The following is a 14267-nucleotide window of genomic DNA, read 5'->3' on the forward strand; positions in this document are numbered from 1 at the left end:
GAACAACCTTTATTACATTGAAAATGCTTAACTTACACAGATTAAAAAAAAAAACAAAAAACAGTTTTTCCAAGAAAAATTCTCTTGCTTTAGCTTTCTCACATAAGGGAAATGTGCATATAGATCTGGCTGCATTCGATTTCCAGTCTGAATACCAAAGAACAGTTTCTGTTTGTTCTTACTTGTGGTTTTTAAAAAAACAACAAACAATACTACTCTGTTCTTAGGTTAATCATTTTTGTGTGCCATTTTGTTACAGCCTTAAGTGCATATGTACTAATCTAATTTAGCTGATAAAAGCAGTAGTATAAAGCAGCATTTGGAAGCAGATGTAAATAAGTACTGTATGCATTTTCCTATGCAGTCCAGTTTGCATTCTCATGTATCACTCCTCTGCTTTTCAGTACTTGGAACTTTCAGCAGCAGAAGCTGGCCCTTATACATAATTGTACAAATTCTGTGACTTGAATATATGTTTTCTCAGGTCTAGACTAAAATTATTGAAATCTACTTTCACGTGTGACCTGTAGCAGAATTTGAATTTGTTTCTATATTGAAGAGATTTAAGTCAATCTAAAGAATTGCATAGTGTTTTATTAAATGATTTTATTTATATACCACTTGTCTGGTGAAAATGGACATTTGGATGCCTAGCTTACAGACTTGTTCATATGTTTATCCTATTTACCATGCAAAAACTCCTTTCTAAAATGTATTTCTGTGTAATTAGTCTATGTTGGGCTTTCCTCTTTTTTCCTTAGAGACAGGGCAGCAGCAGCAACCAGTCAGATTACAGAAGATATCTTGGCATTCTCTCTGCAGCCCAGCATCCCTGCAGTCACTCAGTTCCCAGTTTGCCCGTCTCACACAGCACTGGTCACGATGCAGTGCTTTTATGAGGACAAAGGGTATAGGGTCTCCCTTGAACAAAAATGTGATTTTTGAAAGGTTTGGAAATCGCAGTATTTTGAACTTTTTTCATCACTTCAGGTCCATGTCTGCTTGGACAGGAAAGAAAATGGACAAGGAAAAGAAAAGAAAAGGTAGCTGTGCAAGTTCTTCTGAAGCAGACCCTGTCTTTACCAAAGCAAAGTCTGTGAGATCTGACAGATCCAGCTTCTTCAGAAGGTCAGGGGATCAATACTCCAACGTCAGATCAGAGACCTCCTTCACCAGGAGGAAGGCTAGGCAGTCTTCAGAGCTTAGAAGGGCTAGTTCTGTCTCTGCTTCCCTCTGCCAAGAGGAAAAGAGGTCAGACAAATGGATATACAAGCATGGCTCTAGATGTCATGCTTCTGAGCAACAAATAATGGGTTTGGATGAGGGTTCAAATTCTCAGGCAGAACATCCACACCCTTTCCACCAACCCCTCAGCTGCAACTCAATTCATGGCTCACTGGCAAGGCAGCATTCTTCTCTCCTGCACCGGTTCAGCCAGACCCCAGACTACTACAGCTCAGATTCAGAAGACACTCAGAGCTCCAAACACAGGAAGGTAAGACCTTCTGCTACTACTCATTTCTCTGAATCTGAAAAGAATTCATTAATGAAATCTGTAATTTTGCCTGAGCTAGCTACTGTCTTAAAGGATGCACTCACAGCAGCCAGGCAAAGTATAACTTCTGTGGCACAGACCAGGTCCCACTCAATAAAGCATCCCAGGATACCAATTACAGAAGTTCCAGTGGTTCCTCTAGAAGAAATGGGAAGCAGTTCCCAAACTTTTGAGTCTGACCAAATACGCAGTATAAAAAATCAAGCAACTTCTGGGAAGGAGAGAGTTGATGCTTACAAGGATTTGGAGGTTGATTCATCCCTTGAAGATGATGAGGTGTCATCTGAATCCCCTACAGAAGATGAAGAAGGACCAGATGCTGAACGTAAGTTTGGCATGGAAAATCAGAGTTATCTGTTCAAGCACATTAAAAGGGTGTTAATGCTGAAAACTTCCAAAGGTGAATGCCCTTCAGAAGAAATGCCTGTCTTATCTGAAGAAGGCAAGGTAGATAATGCACTTCCTATCCATTCAACAGTGGAAAATTTCATCTGTAGGATTTGGGGTAATCCTGAGGCAAAACACAAAGCTCCAGAAATCCTACATAAGCTGTATCCCCTCCCAGTGGATAAAGCTGCTTTGTGGGGGACCTTGCCTAAGGTAGACAGGCCATTGATTACTGCTGATTCTGTGCTTTCAACGTCTGCTAACATGGATGCTCTCCCTAAAGATCTTACTGATAGAAAGATTGAAGAAGAAATCAAAAGATCTTTCAGTCTGGTTGCAGCCCAGCTTGGAGTGTCTATCTACTGCACTTATGCTTCTAAAGCATTACTATTATGGCTGGAGGAAGAACAAGCCAGAGTTAAAAGAAAATGTGTCCCATCTGGTGCCATACAGAGGAAGCACAGACTGTGTAAACTTGCAGCTAACTTTATCCATGATGCAGCTGAGGATTCTCTTAGACTCACAGTTAAAAATGTTGCATGCCTCACAGTAGCCTGGAGAGCTATATGGCTGCGTCCTTGGACCTCATCGCTAGATCTCAGATGTCAGCTGCTCTCTCTGCCATACACTGGTGGCAAGCTATTTGGTGAATCCTTGGTCCAGATCCTGAAGGACTTTGCAGAACGCAAACATTCCTTACATCGGATGAAAAAAAAATGCTCTTTTGGCAGCTCGTTTTCTTATCCTCACAAGTCTCAGAGTTCCTTTCGTTCTCCTCCGAAGTGTAAAGGAGGAAAGGGAAAATACAAAGTCTCACAGTCTTTTCATGCCAGCTATGAAAGGACATCTCGTTTTCAAAGAGATACCAGACCATCAAGAGGAACTTTCTAAGAACAGCTAAAACTATCATCCTTTCTCAGGAACTGGGGAGACTGAAAAATACAGAAATTTATGCTGAATAAACTTCAATATCTCAATATTTCAATATTGGCAAGTAGGGACAATGCTTTGAAAATGTATTATTTCAAAATAAGATTTAAATTATTAAATTACTTAAATCTTAATTGCTAATTATGATTTCCCAGAGAAGTCATAGGAAGGTTTTTGGCACATTCAGCTTCTAGTATTCACGGTATTCTTGGAGTGGCTAAGACTTGTTTGAAATGTTGCAGTCTTCCATGATGTTTCTTCTGAGAGCGTATTTTCTTCCATACTGATCTCATGGAGGAAAAAATAATGTTTCTGGGATCACAGATTGACTGGATGTAGAGTGTTCCTGTGATTGGTGGCATACCCAGTTCCTCTAGAATTATTTCTCTACAATCCCAGTGGTTTTCTCATTTGGAAAAAAAATGTGAATTTTGGACAATGTTTACACCAAGGAACTGCAGGAAGTACAACAAGTGCTGTAAATGTGTTTATTTAAATTTAAAACAAAGACTACACAGAGCTCCTGTTTCGGTCAGTGTAGCTACGTAAATCAGCCCAAATTTCTGTCCTGGGTCATAAATCAAGAGATTAGGAATAAGTGGCATCTATAGACCTGTTGGTTCATGGGTGGGGAGAGTTTGCAGGCATGTATTTCTTATTTAGCTTTATGAAAACAGAGCTTTTTGCATCTCTTCTTACATGATATCCCAGAGTATTTGCCTTCAAAAGAAGATCAAACAGGATAAGGCATCTATAGTAGCTGGACTGCTATTGTGGTTACACAGGATATTTGCACATTTTGTTGAATTCCTTTGACTCCTTTCTCCATCATTTTGACACAGATTATTTTTTCTAGAAATTCCTAGCTATGCTATGGGAGACTTTCTGGAAATGGTTAATGGAGAATTCTGAGGCCAATAGATAACATTAGTCTTCCTGCTTTGTCTAGGTTGACTAGCAATGAGGATATATTTTCTACATAGAACAATATTTTTATGCTGTTTTATTGCAGCCTAGATTTGTTTCCAGGGGAACCTAGCAATGATTTGTGCCTCACAACAGTTATAAGGTTGATCCTTCCTAGCACTGCAGATGATGTCAGTAGACTGCCCCTGGAAGATTCCTGTTGTATCTGAATAGTCTGATTGGACTTGGCAGTGATCTTATTGTGTCCTCATTCACACACGTGTTCTTTTTCTGATGATTCTTATTTTAATTCTTGAGCATCTGTGTCACCTACTTTTTAAAATCAGTTCTTTGTTTTTTCCTTTGTACAGTTTTTCTCCTGAAATAGCAAGAGTGGAAAGTTTGATTAAATTTATCTCAAGCAGATTTTTCTTTACTACTTTTCACTAGGAGTAGATCAGATTCTTAAGCTAACAACGTTTTCAGCCTGCTGCCAGGAACTTAGTCTTCAGTTTTTTCAGCTTCTGCCGTGATTGAAGATTACAAACACGCTAAAGAAAATCTGCTCAGAAAAAAAACAACCAACAAGATAGATGTGCCTTTGTCTTAGGTAGATTGGAAATAGTACGAAGTTTTGAAATCTGAATTATTTGTGTAAGAGTATAGGGAAAAGTATAATCTGCATAATCCTCAGGATCTCTTATCAATTAAGGAGTGTGAGCAGATGTCCATTAGGCATTGGATCAGAGGTTGTCCTGGAATCTACAACAAAGCCACAGTGTAAAATACTTCTGTGCCTCTGTGTGCTTATACTTGAATATTTCTGGTGTGTTGACCTGAAGGCACAAAACAAGAAATTCATTGCCAACAAATTTCTTCCTCGTCATCCTCTCTCTGCATCCAATATCCCAGAATGCTTTGCCCATTTGGTTTGTTTTGTGTTGCCTTTCATCTGACAGCTGCGCTATAAGGAAAAGTAGTATATTGCTAACCATATATTGAGTTGTTTTGCATGTCTATGAATGTGACAAAGTTTAGTGGGAACTAGTTGCCTGCTGGACTGCAGAGGCATCTTCCCCATTCTGACTGGTTGCTGCATGTACCCATATCTAAGGAAGAAAAGTTGAAAAGTTGAAAGAAGAAAGGAGATTCCAAGGTACATATTTCTTTCAATAACTGATGATTTTGTGAAATGGAAGTACTTTTTAAAAAAATGTTTGTACTTTGCATTTACACATTATTTTTACCTCCATATTTCATCTCTCTTAATCATTGTCTTCAAGTTTACTGTGTTTTTCATACAACTAGGAGGGAAAATAAATATGTATTAGCAATTATCTCAGAAAAGTATTTAGAGTTTTAGAGTCTGCCTTATAATATTTATAAGACAACAAATAGAGAAGGTATCCCTAATCTTCATTTCCCAGTCTTCTGATATGAAGATAAAATTCAGTTACATTCTCATCTCTTGTTGCATTCCAGTACTTATTGTCTCGCTGCTAACTGTCAGCACTGCATACATGACACATTTCAAAATGCTTCTTAGATTTTCCATTATAATTTTAGTTAGCCCAACTTTCTGTTTCAGTTCAGAATATTACACTTAGATAAGTTTAAAAGTCAGCAAGCAAAAGCACAAACAAAAACTAAAAGAAAGTGTGAGCTATGATGGTTACATTTTGGTCTGTTTTTATGAACGGTCATTAGAAAATCTTGCAGATACTGTATCAAAATTTCTGACCTTAATGTGTTTTTGCAATATTATATAGTCTAAAGAGTAAAGTGTTATATAACTCTTTGGACATCAATATTAATAACAGGACAACTGTGTGGCTTTTGTAGTTTGCCTCTTGGCAGCACACAGAAAACCCATTCATTTCTCCAAAGTGCCAGAAGTCCCTTCTCTGTTTTGCACACCCAGGGTTGCAAAAGTGCTGTCAAAAATATTGATGTCTTCACTTTTTTTCCTCTCTCCTCTTTGGCTTCTCTGCTATCCTCCCTTTCTTTCCCTCACCCAAAACACTGTGTTCATCTAATACAAGTGTTATAATCCAGTTTGGCAAAGAATCAAGACCCCATTCAATGTGTTTCCTTTTCCTGAAAAAGGGAAAGGAAAGCACCTTAGATAGTCCCACTTCTTTTTTCAATGCCAGAGCCTGGGAGAACTTCTTTCTGGACTTTTTTGGCACAAAAGAGGAAAGAATCCCCAGGTTGAGGTTTGATTTTACACCTGCTGTAACTGTGCTCTTATACCAGCACCCATGCAGGTACACTCCTGGGTAAATCTGCAGTTTTGTTTGGTTTTAATTATACAGACAGTAGAATCTGTATCCTTGCTAATATCTAGAAAAATTACAGACAGAATGCAACCAACTGTGATTTTTTTTTTATTGTTCAGATTATAAATAAATTTTGTTTCCATAAATGCAAAAAAAAAAAAAAAAAAAAAAAAAAAGAAGCAAGGATCAACACAAAGGAAAAGTTTCTATTCACATGTTTATCAAAGTTGTAAATTAAAATTGACCGTTTTGTTGGATTAAACACAAAAATGTCTGAAATGTGGATATTTTTAGTACTGTAATGGTATATTATTTACTCACTTTATATTTCCAGCCTAGTGAATTACACTGGATTGGATCACGCTTTAGAACATTTACAGTTTTTTGACCACTTGGATGGGGTGCAAATGCATTTTTAATTTGCTTTCATTCCTAAATGTTACTGCATAAGCAGTTATGAAGCAATGTTCTTTACTAAATGCTATGACTGAGAAGTCATTAAACACTGCAGGTCATTTTTATCTGGGAGTAGGACCTGGTATCATTCAATGTGAGGGTCTGGTCTTCATTGCTTTTGTATAGCCTGTTTTAATGACTGTTGCCCTCAGAGGAGAACAATGAAGAAAATACTTTGCTATCTGACTAAAAGAGTCACACTTAGGATTTGTAATAGTCTATTCTTTATTTACCTTTTACATACAAGATCCTTCCAAAATGATCTGTCTTTGTAATCTGCTCGCGTTTGCAGTGTCACAAACATTTGCACTTTGCTGCTGCACGAGTGACATTTCGGAGCAGAATTCATTTAAGTGTTAATAACCTGTATGTTTGCAGTGAGCACACAAGATCAATGATCAGATATTTATCCTAATGCCATGTACACAGCAATAACAAAAAGCAAAGTCAAGCCAATACAGTCAAGTGTATTTGGCCTCTGTAGATTTTAATTTTAACATGAAGGTTTTAATAAGATAAATGTTCCTGCCACTTTTGTGTATGCATAGAAAAATAAAATCTCTTCTATGCTTTAAAAAAATCAAAATGTTACAAGCATATTAGAGGTGTCCTTCTTTCGGAATGTGAAAACATGGAGTTTTCCAAAGTAAAAAAAGGATGTTGAGATAAGGAATACCAGTTGGATGGAAAATTATGTACTGGGCTGCTGAAATACTTCTCGATAGAGCATTTATCAGTGAACCTATAATACGTGACCTTATATATGCTATAATGTTTTGATTTTTCTGGATATTTAGAGAGAGTCAGTAGAAAAAGAAAAGCAAATACATTATTGGACAATCTAAGGTATTTGTTTATAGGAATTACACACTTAAAATAGTTTGCTGAACATATATTCAATCTAATAATGTAAATTTTATGTATTTTCATTTCCTCAATATTCTGTACATGTTTATTTACATTTTCCTTAAGATGGAAGTCATGAAGGAAAAAAAATTGTTTGTTCTTTGGTACCTATACAAAGTTACGTTTTGTTTAAGACAAAGTGTAAGAGAGTGCTTTTTCAGTACTGCCAGTAGTGTTTTTCCGTTGGAGATGATTTGGAGCTGCTGCTGAAATCTTCCTCTTGAGACTGAAGTGCAGTGTTGAGGATTAAGAAAAGAGCCCAGCTGCATCTGTTTCACAAAATGCAGGCTTACCACAGCTACAAATTTGTTTGGGATGCTGATGGTGCTGCAGCTTTTCTACTGACTGCAGTACTCTGCTAAATGGATTTTTCATCCCTGCCTTTCTTTCCTTGCCTTTTCCTGTTGTGCTCCAAATCACCATCATCATTCCCTGAACATGTTATCAGTTATGGATTGAGATCTCATAAGTAATAAAAAACCTAAGCATGCTCTTAACTGCTCATTTCTAGCTACTGTAAGCTGAATTTGTTGATTTATCTGTATGCAGTAAACGTTTTAGCAATTTTAAAAGCAACTTATTATGATAAAATACTGATCACTATCAGGATATGGACTTTGCTTTTCTTCTTAGGCTATTTTCATTTGTTTCTTCTGCACCCTTTTAATGGAATATGTAGGTCTCTTGAAAGGTAAGATTAAAAATTGTAAGTCTGGTCTGCATTATGTAACAAATTATTTGAAATGCAGCACTGTTATTTTCTTTGTACTAGTAAAGAAAATCAGTATATTCCATTTAACCGAATTCATTCTTCATTCGTGTTGAAGGAGTCAAAGAAATTAAGAAGTTTAACAGACTAACTTCACAGCACATCAGAACCTTGTTACTTTGAAGAACAAATAATTTTTTTTGGTAACTTTACAACCCCGTTCTTAATGCTTGCAGTTGCATCTAAATTGCTTCCAAGCCAATGGCACAAGTCTTACCATTGAAAAGTCATGCACGATGAAAAAAATAAAAACAGAAAGCCACAAAAAACCCACCTTCCACTGAAGGCATTCTCTGTTTAAACCATCACTACACCATGCATTCATGTCAACTGCATCATATTGATTTGTCTCTACAATGTGTGTGGATTTACTGCAGGATTATGGGGCTGCACACATGCTTCTTATGACCTCTGCATGCATGACTGACTTTGCCTTACAAAATGGTGCATTGCTTAATTCCTTTCATTTGTTTGTTTGTGTTTCCAGCGATGCAGAGGACCATAAACCTCTAAAAAAAGGAAGTCGGACACCATCAGACAGAACTGTGAAAAAAGAAGACAGTGATGATAGTTTAGTTGACTATGGAGAAGGTGTAAATGGCCAGTTCAATGAGGATGGCTCCTTTATTGGACAATACAGCGGTAAAAAAGAGAAAGAACCTGCAGAAGGAAATGAAAGTTCGGAGGCTCCTTCTCCTGTAAATGCCATGAATTCATTTGTGTAATCAAAGAACTTGATTCCCTTGTGTTTTCTGTTTGTTTGCACTTGTACGTCCTCCTTCTCGTACGATGAACATGCAGGTAACAAAGCTCCTCACCTCAAAGTGTTTATGCTATGAGAACGTGCCGGTTTGTACAGCTGTATGGTATAGTGACACACCAACTGGGATGGTAGTATGAATCAAGATACAGAATTCAAATTTTGTTTGAAACTTGGATTTTCTTACTTTTCTAAAAAAGGAACCGACACAGAAAAAAGACAGCATTGACTTACAATTTTGTTTCCTGTTGAAAATATGGTGTAATGCATGAAAAAAGATGCTACACAATTCACAATCTCACGTTCACTATAAAAACATGGTTGGACAGTTTGTTATGCAGTCCTCAGCCGAATCCCTGGGTATGAATTCCATTTTCATTGTTAGAGTGTTATAGTAGTATTATATAGAACTTCAATGTCTTTGTGGACATTGTTGTGAAATTGGTGACTTAATGTCTAGCTATCATATGTCTTTTTGCAAGACAGTTAGGAACAGTATGTACAGTATATAATTGCTAAATGATTTTAGTATGACACTTGCATTTGCTGATGCTTAATGAGACCCTATTATCTGCTCTTTGCTCCTATTACTTTATAGCCTTTTTAATCTATCAAGTGTTACAGCAGTACAGTGTTCTATTTTTTACATCAAAACACGTTGGATTGATTTTAGGGTATAAAAGATATGCATTGCAATGCATTTTGGAATTTGTACAGTCACTGAAAGAAAAACTTTAAAATGAGAGAAAATATTCCAGAAAACACAGGGCAAAATACATTCAGTGCCTTTATACAATATGCATTCCATAATGCACTGTACTATGAAATCAGTTGGTGCAGTAAACTGTGATTAGCGGACAACTATCATTGCCATAAAGTGAAAACTGTAAAATAAAAAAGTGTTATGAAACTGTTGTGCTGAAAATTGGAATGTTTTAAATGTTTTAAATTATACAAATGAGAATATGAGTGGTTTTTTTTTTTTTTTTCCTTATTAAAGAAACACTTTCTAGACAGTTACAGCACAACAGGTTTTCATGGCCTTAGAAGATTTATTTAAAACAAGTAATCAAGCAACCAGAAGTGAATTACTTCCTTACACAGCAAGCTATAAGCTCTTCTAAAACAAAGTTAAAAACCAAGGCAGCCAACTTCACCAGCAAGAGTGCGTTTCCCTCCGTGTCCCGGCCCAACCAGTGCGGCAGCTTTGGGATTACCTACACCCTGAAGCAGTGTGGGGTTACTGCTCACAACTGCACAATTCAATCTGACAAGCGCTCCTATGGTTTAGTGGTAAAGGATTACCATTATCAGTTACAAAATTATTTTCTCGCATACAATATCAATCAAGTGTTTACCTCCAAATATAAATTTTATAACAACCTATGGTTGAAGGAATGCTCAGTTTCATTTGCCAATAAATTGGTTTTTCATAACTTGCATCAAGTTTAATTTTAAGTAAGCTTTTTATATGTAGATATTTTGTTGAATTTGTAAATACACTTAAAATGTAGGTGCTATATGCTTCTAGGTGTTACAAACAAATAAAACAAGAAAGCTTATGTTGTACTGTGTAAGAAGTACTATAGCCAATGGTGTGCATGGTATTTTAAGGCATCTACTTCAATATAATTTTTTTTTAATTTTTTTTTGCTGTGACAACAAAATAGTGAACTGTTCTGCTTTCTTACTGCAGATTCCTAATTGAACCATTCACAGCTTTTGCCAATGCATTACATCAGATCATAGCACACCTCGCAGCATCCATGTACATATTGTAGGTAGGGTACAACTGAAGTACTCACAAGTGTATCTGTCATAAGCTTCTTTCGCACCTTTGAGCTTTCTGTTGATCAGTTTTCCTAACAGGAACCGAAGCAAAAAGTGAATTATACAAACGTTGACTACAAAGCACAAAGAGAAAATTTCTTAAGATTTGCCAATGGTTTTGGTAAAAAAAAGAATATAATTTTATTTAATTGTAGATGCTGAATGATCTGTGCATGTGGGGGTAAACATACAGGCTTACTTCTGTAATAGTGCAACAGATTTTGTATTAAAAATAAATGTGGTTTTAAAATTTCACTGTTTGTTCTGTTTACACTAGCAGTAAAAATCACATCTGATTTACCATCTAATTAAGAATTTGAAATAGGAAAAAGCATGAAACAACTCCATCAGAAGCTGTTGCCATGGTGTTACAGGACTATATATACTGCCGCCAAATTATTTATGGAATATTGCGGGTCTTTACATACAACCGTTTGAAAAGAAAGGTGAATTTTATCTGATCATTTGCCATTGAAATCTGCTGCAGCTTAGATTTTACTTCCATGGATGCTTTATTTAGTCACATTTCTGTGCAGAAAAAAAAAATGAAACAGACAGTCATGTCTATACTTGTAAGTGTGCATAAGAGCAAATAAGAATGTTTGTTCCAAATTAAGAGCCTTCAAATAGGATCCTAAAGAGCATACAAAATTCAGGGCAATTTTAAACCGGATATTTAGCAGTACGTGAACTGAGAGGATTTGAAACAGCACCTCTTACAGTGTACAAAATCCATTGCAATGCTTTTTGCATATCTTACCTATTCTGTGTATGAGTGGAAACAGGCTGGGCAGGAGGGCAGTTGCTCTGCAGGGGAGCCATGGATTCCAAGAGGCACAGATGCTTCAGGAAATACATCAGAAGATTGATGTTTGCCCACAGTGCTCCAAAGAGGGATTAGATCCCTGAATCAGAAGCCGTTCTGTCCGCTTCCCGAGCCATCTTTGTAACTGGAACCCCCTGGCTATTCCCATGTCTGTCATCTGCACAGTCACCATTTTGGAACCTTCACATACCAGGCTGCCTGTTTTTCTGCTCAGGTGTCCGTTGATTTTTCCAGCAGTGTGCTAGAAAATGGACTGGGAGATATGAAGTACAGCTGTTTCTATTTCAAAATAAAAAGAGTAATTCCTGGGAAGAGGGATCTGGGCTCAGTAGACTTTGTTGAGACAGAAAATTTCACGATAGTCATTTTTGGAGACACAAAGGTTGGTATGTTCTTATGTGCATGCTTCCCAAAGCGTTCTGATACATGAAGCAGCTACATCTTCCTTTTGGTGATTTTAATTTGCTTTTGATTTTATTCTCACTGAAGTGATTGTAATAAATCCAGAGGGAATTAAAGAGGATACGCCAACAGTAATTTTTCTTGTAATCTTCTATGCTCACATGATTCCTAGGATACCTCAGTGTTTCCCTGCCCACTGGAAAAAAACATGTCAAAATATAAGCAACTGCTATAAACAGGATTTAATTAGGTCTTTCTATTATGTTTTAGACCTAAGTAAAGAGGAGGTAAAATACCTGGTCCCCAATCTGCCGTGTTGTACAAATTAATGTGCCAGGTCTTCAGAGCTGAGCCTTTGAACAAGGGAGGTTTAGGCAGTCTGACTCTGCTGTTCGAGTTCTTGGAACTGCTCGGTCTCATGCAATGAACTATGTTTACCTCCAACAATAAACTGCACTTGATCTGTATCTTCCTATTTCCTAATCCAAAGGCCTCTAAAAAGGGATGCTTTGATCTTGAACTCCCACAGCTCATCTGACAGTCAATAGCAGCCCACTCTACACAGCACTGTGCTGTGTGTTTGCACAGCTCTGGAGGGTTTTGAGTCCTCATGGGAATAAAGAGACAAATTAAGTTTTCTATGTTACAGCATTCAGAATATATTTCAATTAGGTGGTCTGTAATATATGGGCTGCACTGAGAGTCCTTGTGGGTACCAGCATGAATGGATTTTTTTGCTGATTTCCCCCATCCCCCCATAATTATCCATTGTTTATTTGACAAGACTTAGAAGAACTTATTCATCTTGGATCCTTTGGCTGAATTTAGTTGAAAACTGCCAGTAACTGGTGGAGGAAATAGTCAGACAGATGGACAAACGCACACACGTAAGGCAATTGTTTTCTTTCCTTAATTTTTGAACGAAGCTGCAAAGTTGCCTGGGTAGAAAATGCTTACTGTAAGCATAGGGCAATGCAAACTGAAGAGAATCCTTTCCCTTAGCTTGGGTATTGTTCAAACAGGTTGAGAGGAGAGGGAATCTCCCAAGCTCTTTAGATAAGGAAAATAGGAAGAATTCTACATGATGAGGTCTTCAAACCTGGGATGCCAGAATCAGTGCTTTTGAAGAGCTTTCTCAGGAAAAATATGGGGGAAAGGGGCAGTTAATTGAAACAACTTGTGGCCAAGTCAGAGAGCAGAGTGAATGGAAGTGACATGGACGTAGACTGGAATATTTTGACTTACAGTAAGGAGAGCACAGAGCCCTTTGCTCAGCTACATCTGGTGGTCCCTTGGCACAAACACTACAAAGGGAACCACTGAAAAAACTGTTTTTCTTTCTGAGGTTATTTTCTCTTCCTGGCTCTCCTTCAACGTTGAACTCTTCTTCAATTTTATTTTTTTTTTTCTGTTTATTTATATATATTTTTTGCTTTAGTAAGAAAGCAGATTCTGCTGTTGTATTGAAATTAGTGATTGTAAACTTTTGAGGAAGAAAGGGGCTTGATTTTTTTCTGAAACAAATGGATTTTTTCAATGTGACAGCCTAATTTTTAAGCTTCAGAAATAGCAATTGACCACTAGGGGGAAGTCACAGTTACTCGTTAGCAGAAGCCCATGGAAAGCAGCTATCTAACACAACGCATCTAAGTTCACATCGTGCATGAAAGCGTATATGCATATACAAATATATATGCATAGCTATAAATATGCATATATGACATACTACGTAATAAGGTACAAATTCATAATTATTTGATTTTCAAAAGAAAAAGAAAAAAAAAACCAACTACCAACCCACAACTGAATAGGAATTCTATTCAGAATATTTACTTTTTACTAAAAGAAGTAAAATCTACCCTTCCTGTGGCCTAGAAGCAAACATTTTTAAGCTGTATAAGCTGTATTCTCAGCCTTTGCTTCCTCCCCTCTTAGGGTGCTGCTGGGTTGCAGAGGGAGCAAGGGCTCTGCTCCCTTGCAGGGAGAAACCATGAGACCATAAAAATGAAGAGCTGAATGGAAGATTATGTGTTGCTGTGCTGCCACGTTCACGATAAGATGTATATAATATTAAGTGCAGGATATTACTCATTTAATTTCCTGTGGCTATGAAAACTACATCTGCTGTTGTGAGCTGGACGTCTCAAACAAAAATAGCTGGGAACAGGCCACATCCAGAATATTTCTTATACTGAGAAGTACAGTTAGCACACCCAAACTGCAGTTATGTTTGATTATCTTTGTAGGTACATGCCAACTGA

General features: G+C 37.1%; 1 protein-coding gene across 42 annotated transcripts in view; it reads left to right on the forward strand.

Moving 5' to 3' along the window:
• NRCAM (neuronal cell adhesion molecule) overlaps positions 1-11033 on the forward strand; it is a 140660-nt gene extending 129627 nt beyond the window's left edge. For 22 of the 42 annotated variants that reach the window (XM_048947195.1, XM_048947166.1, XM_048947235.1 and 19 more), the window contains one exon: positions 991-6236. In XM_048947195.1, coding sequence (XP_048803152.1) covers positions 991-2833 — 1843 coding nt within the window. In that variant the 3' untranslated portion in view covers positions 2834-6236. Of the gene's footprint in view, positions 1-990; positions 6237-8052; positions 8111-8675 lie in introns of those variants that run through there. The other 20 variants (XM_048947343.1, XM_048947367.1, XM_048947376.1 and 17 more) reach the window with 3 other exon arrangements.
• Positions 11034-14267: the final 3234 nt, after the last annotated feature.

The sequence above is a fragment of the Lagopus muta genome, chromosome 1 (assembly GCF_023343835.1).
Source record: "Lagopus muta isolate bLagMut1 chromosome 1, bLagMut1 primary, whole genome shotgun sequence".
Lineage (NCBI taxonomy): Eukaryota > Metazoa > Chordata > Aves > Galliformes > Phasianidae > Lagopus > Lagopus muta.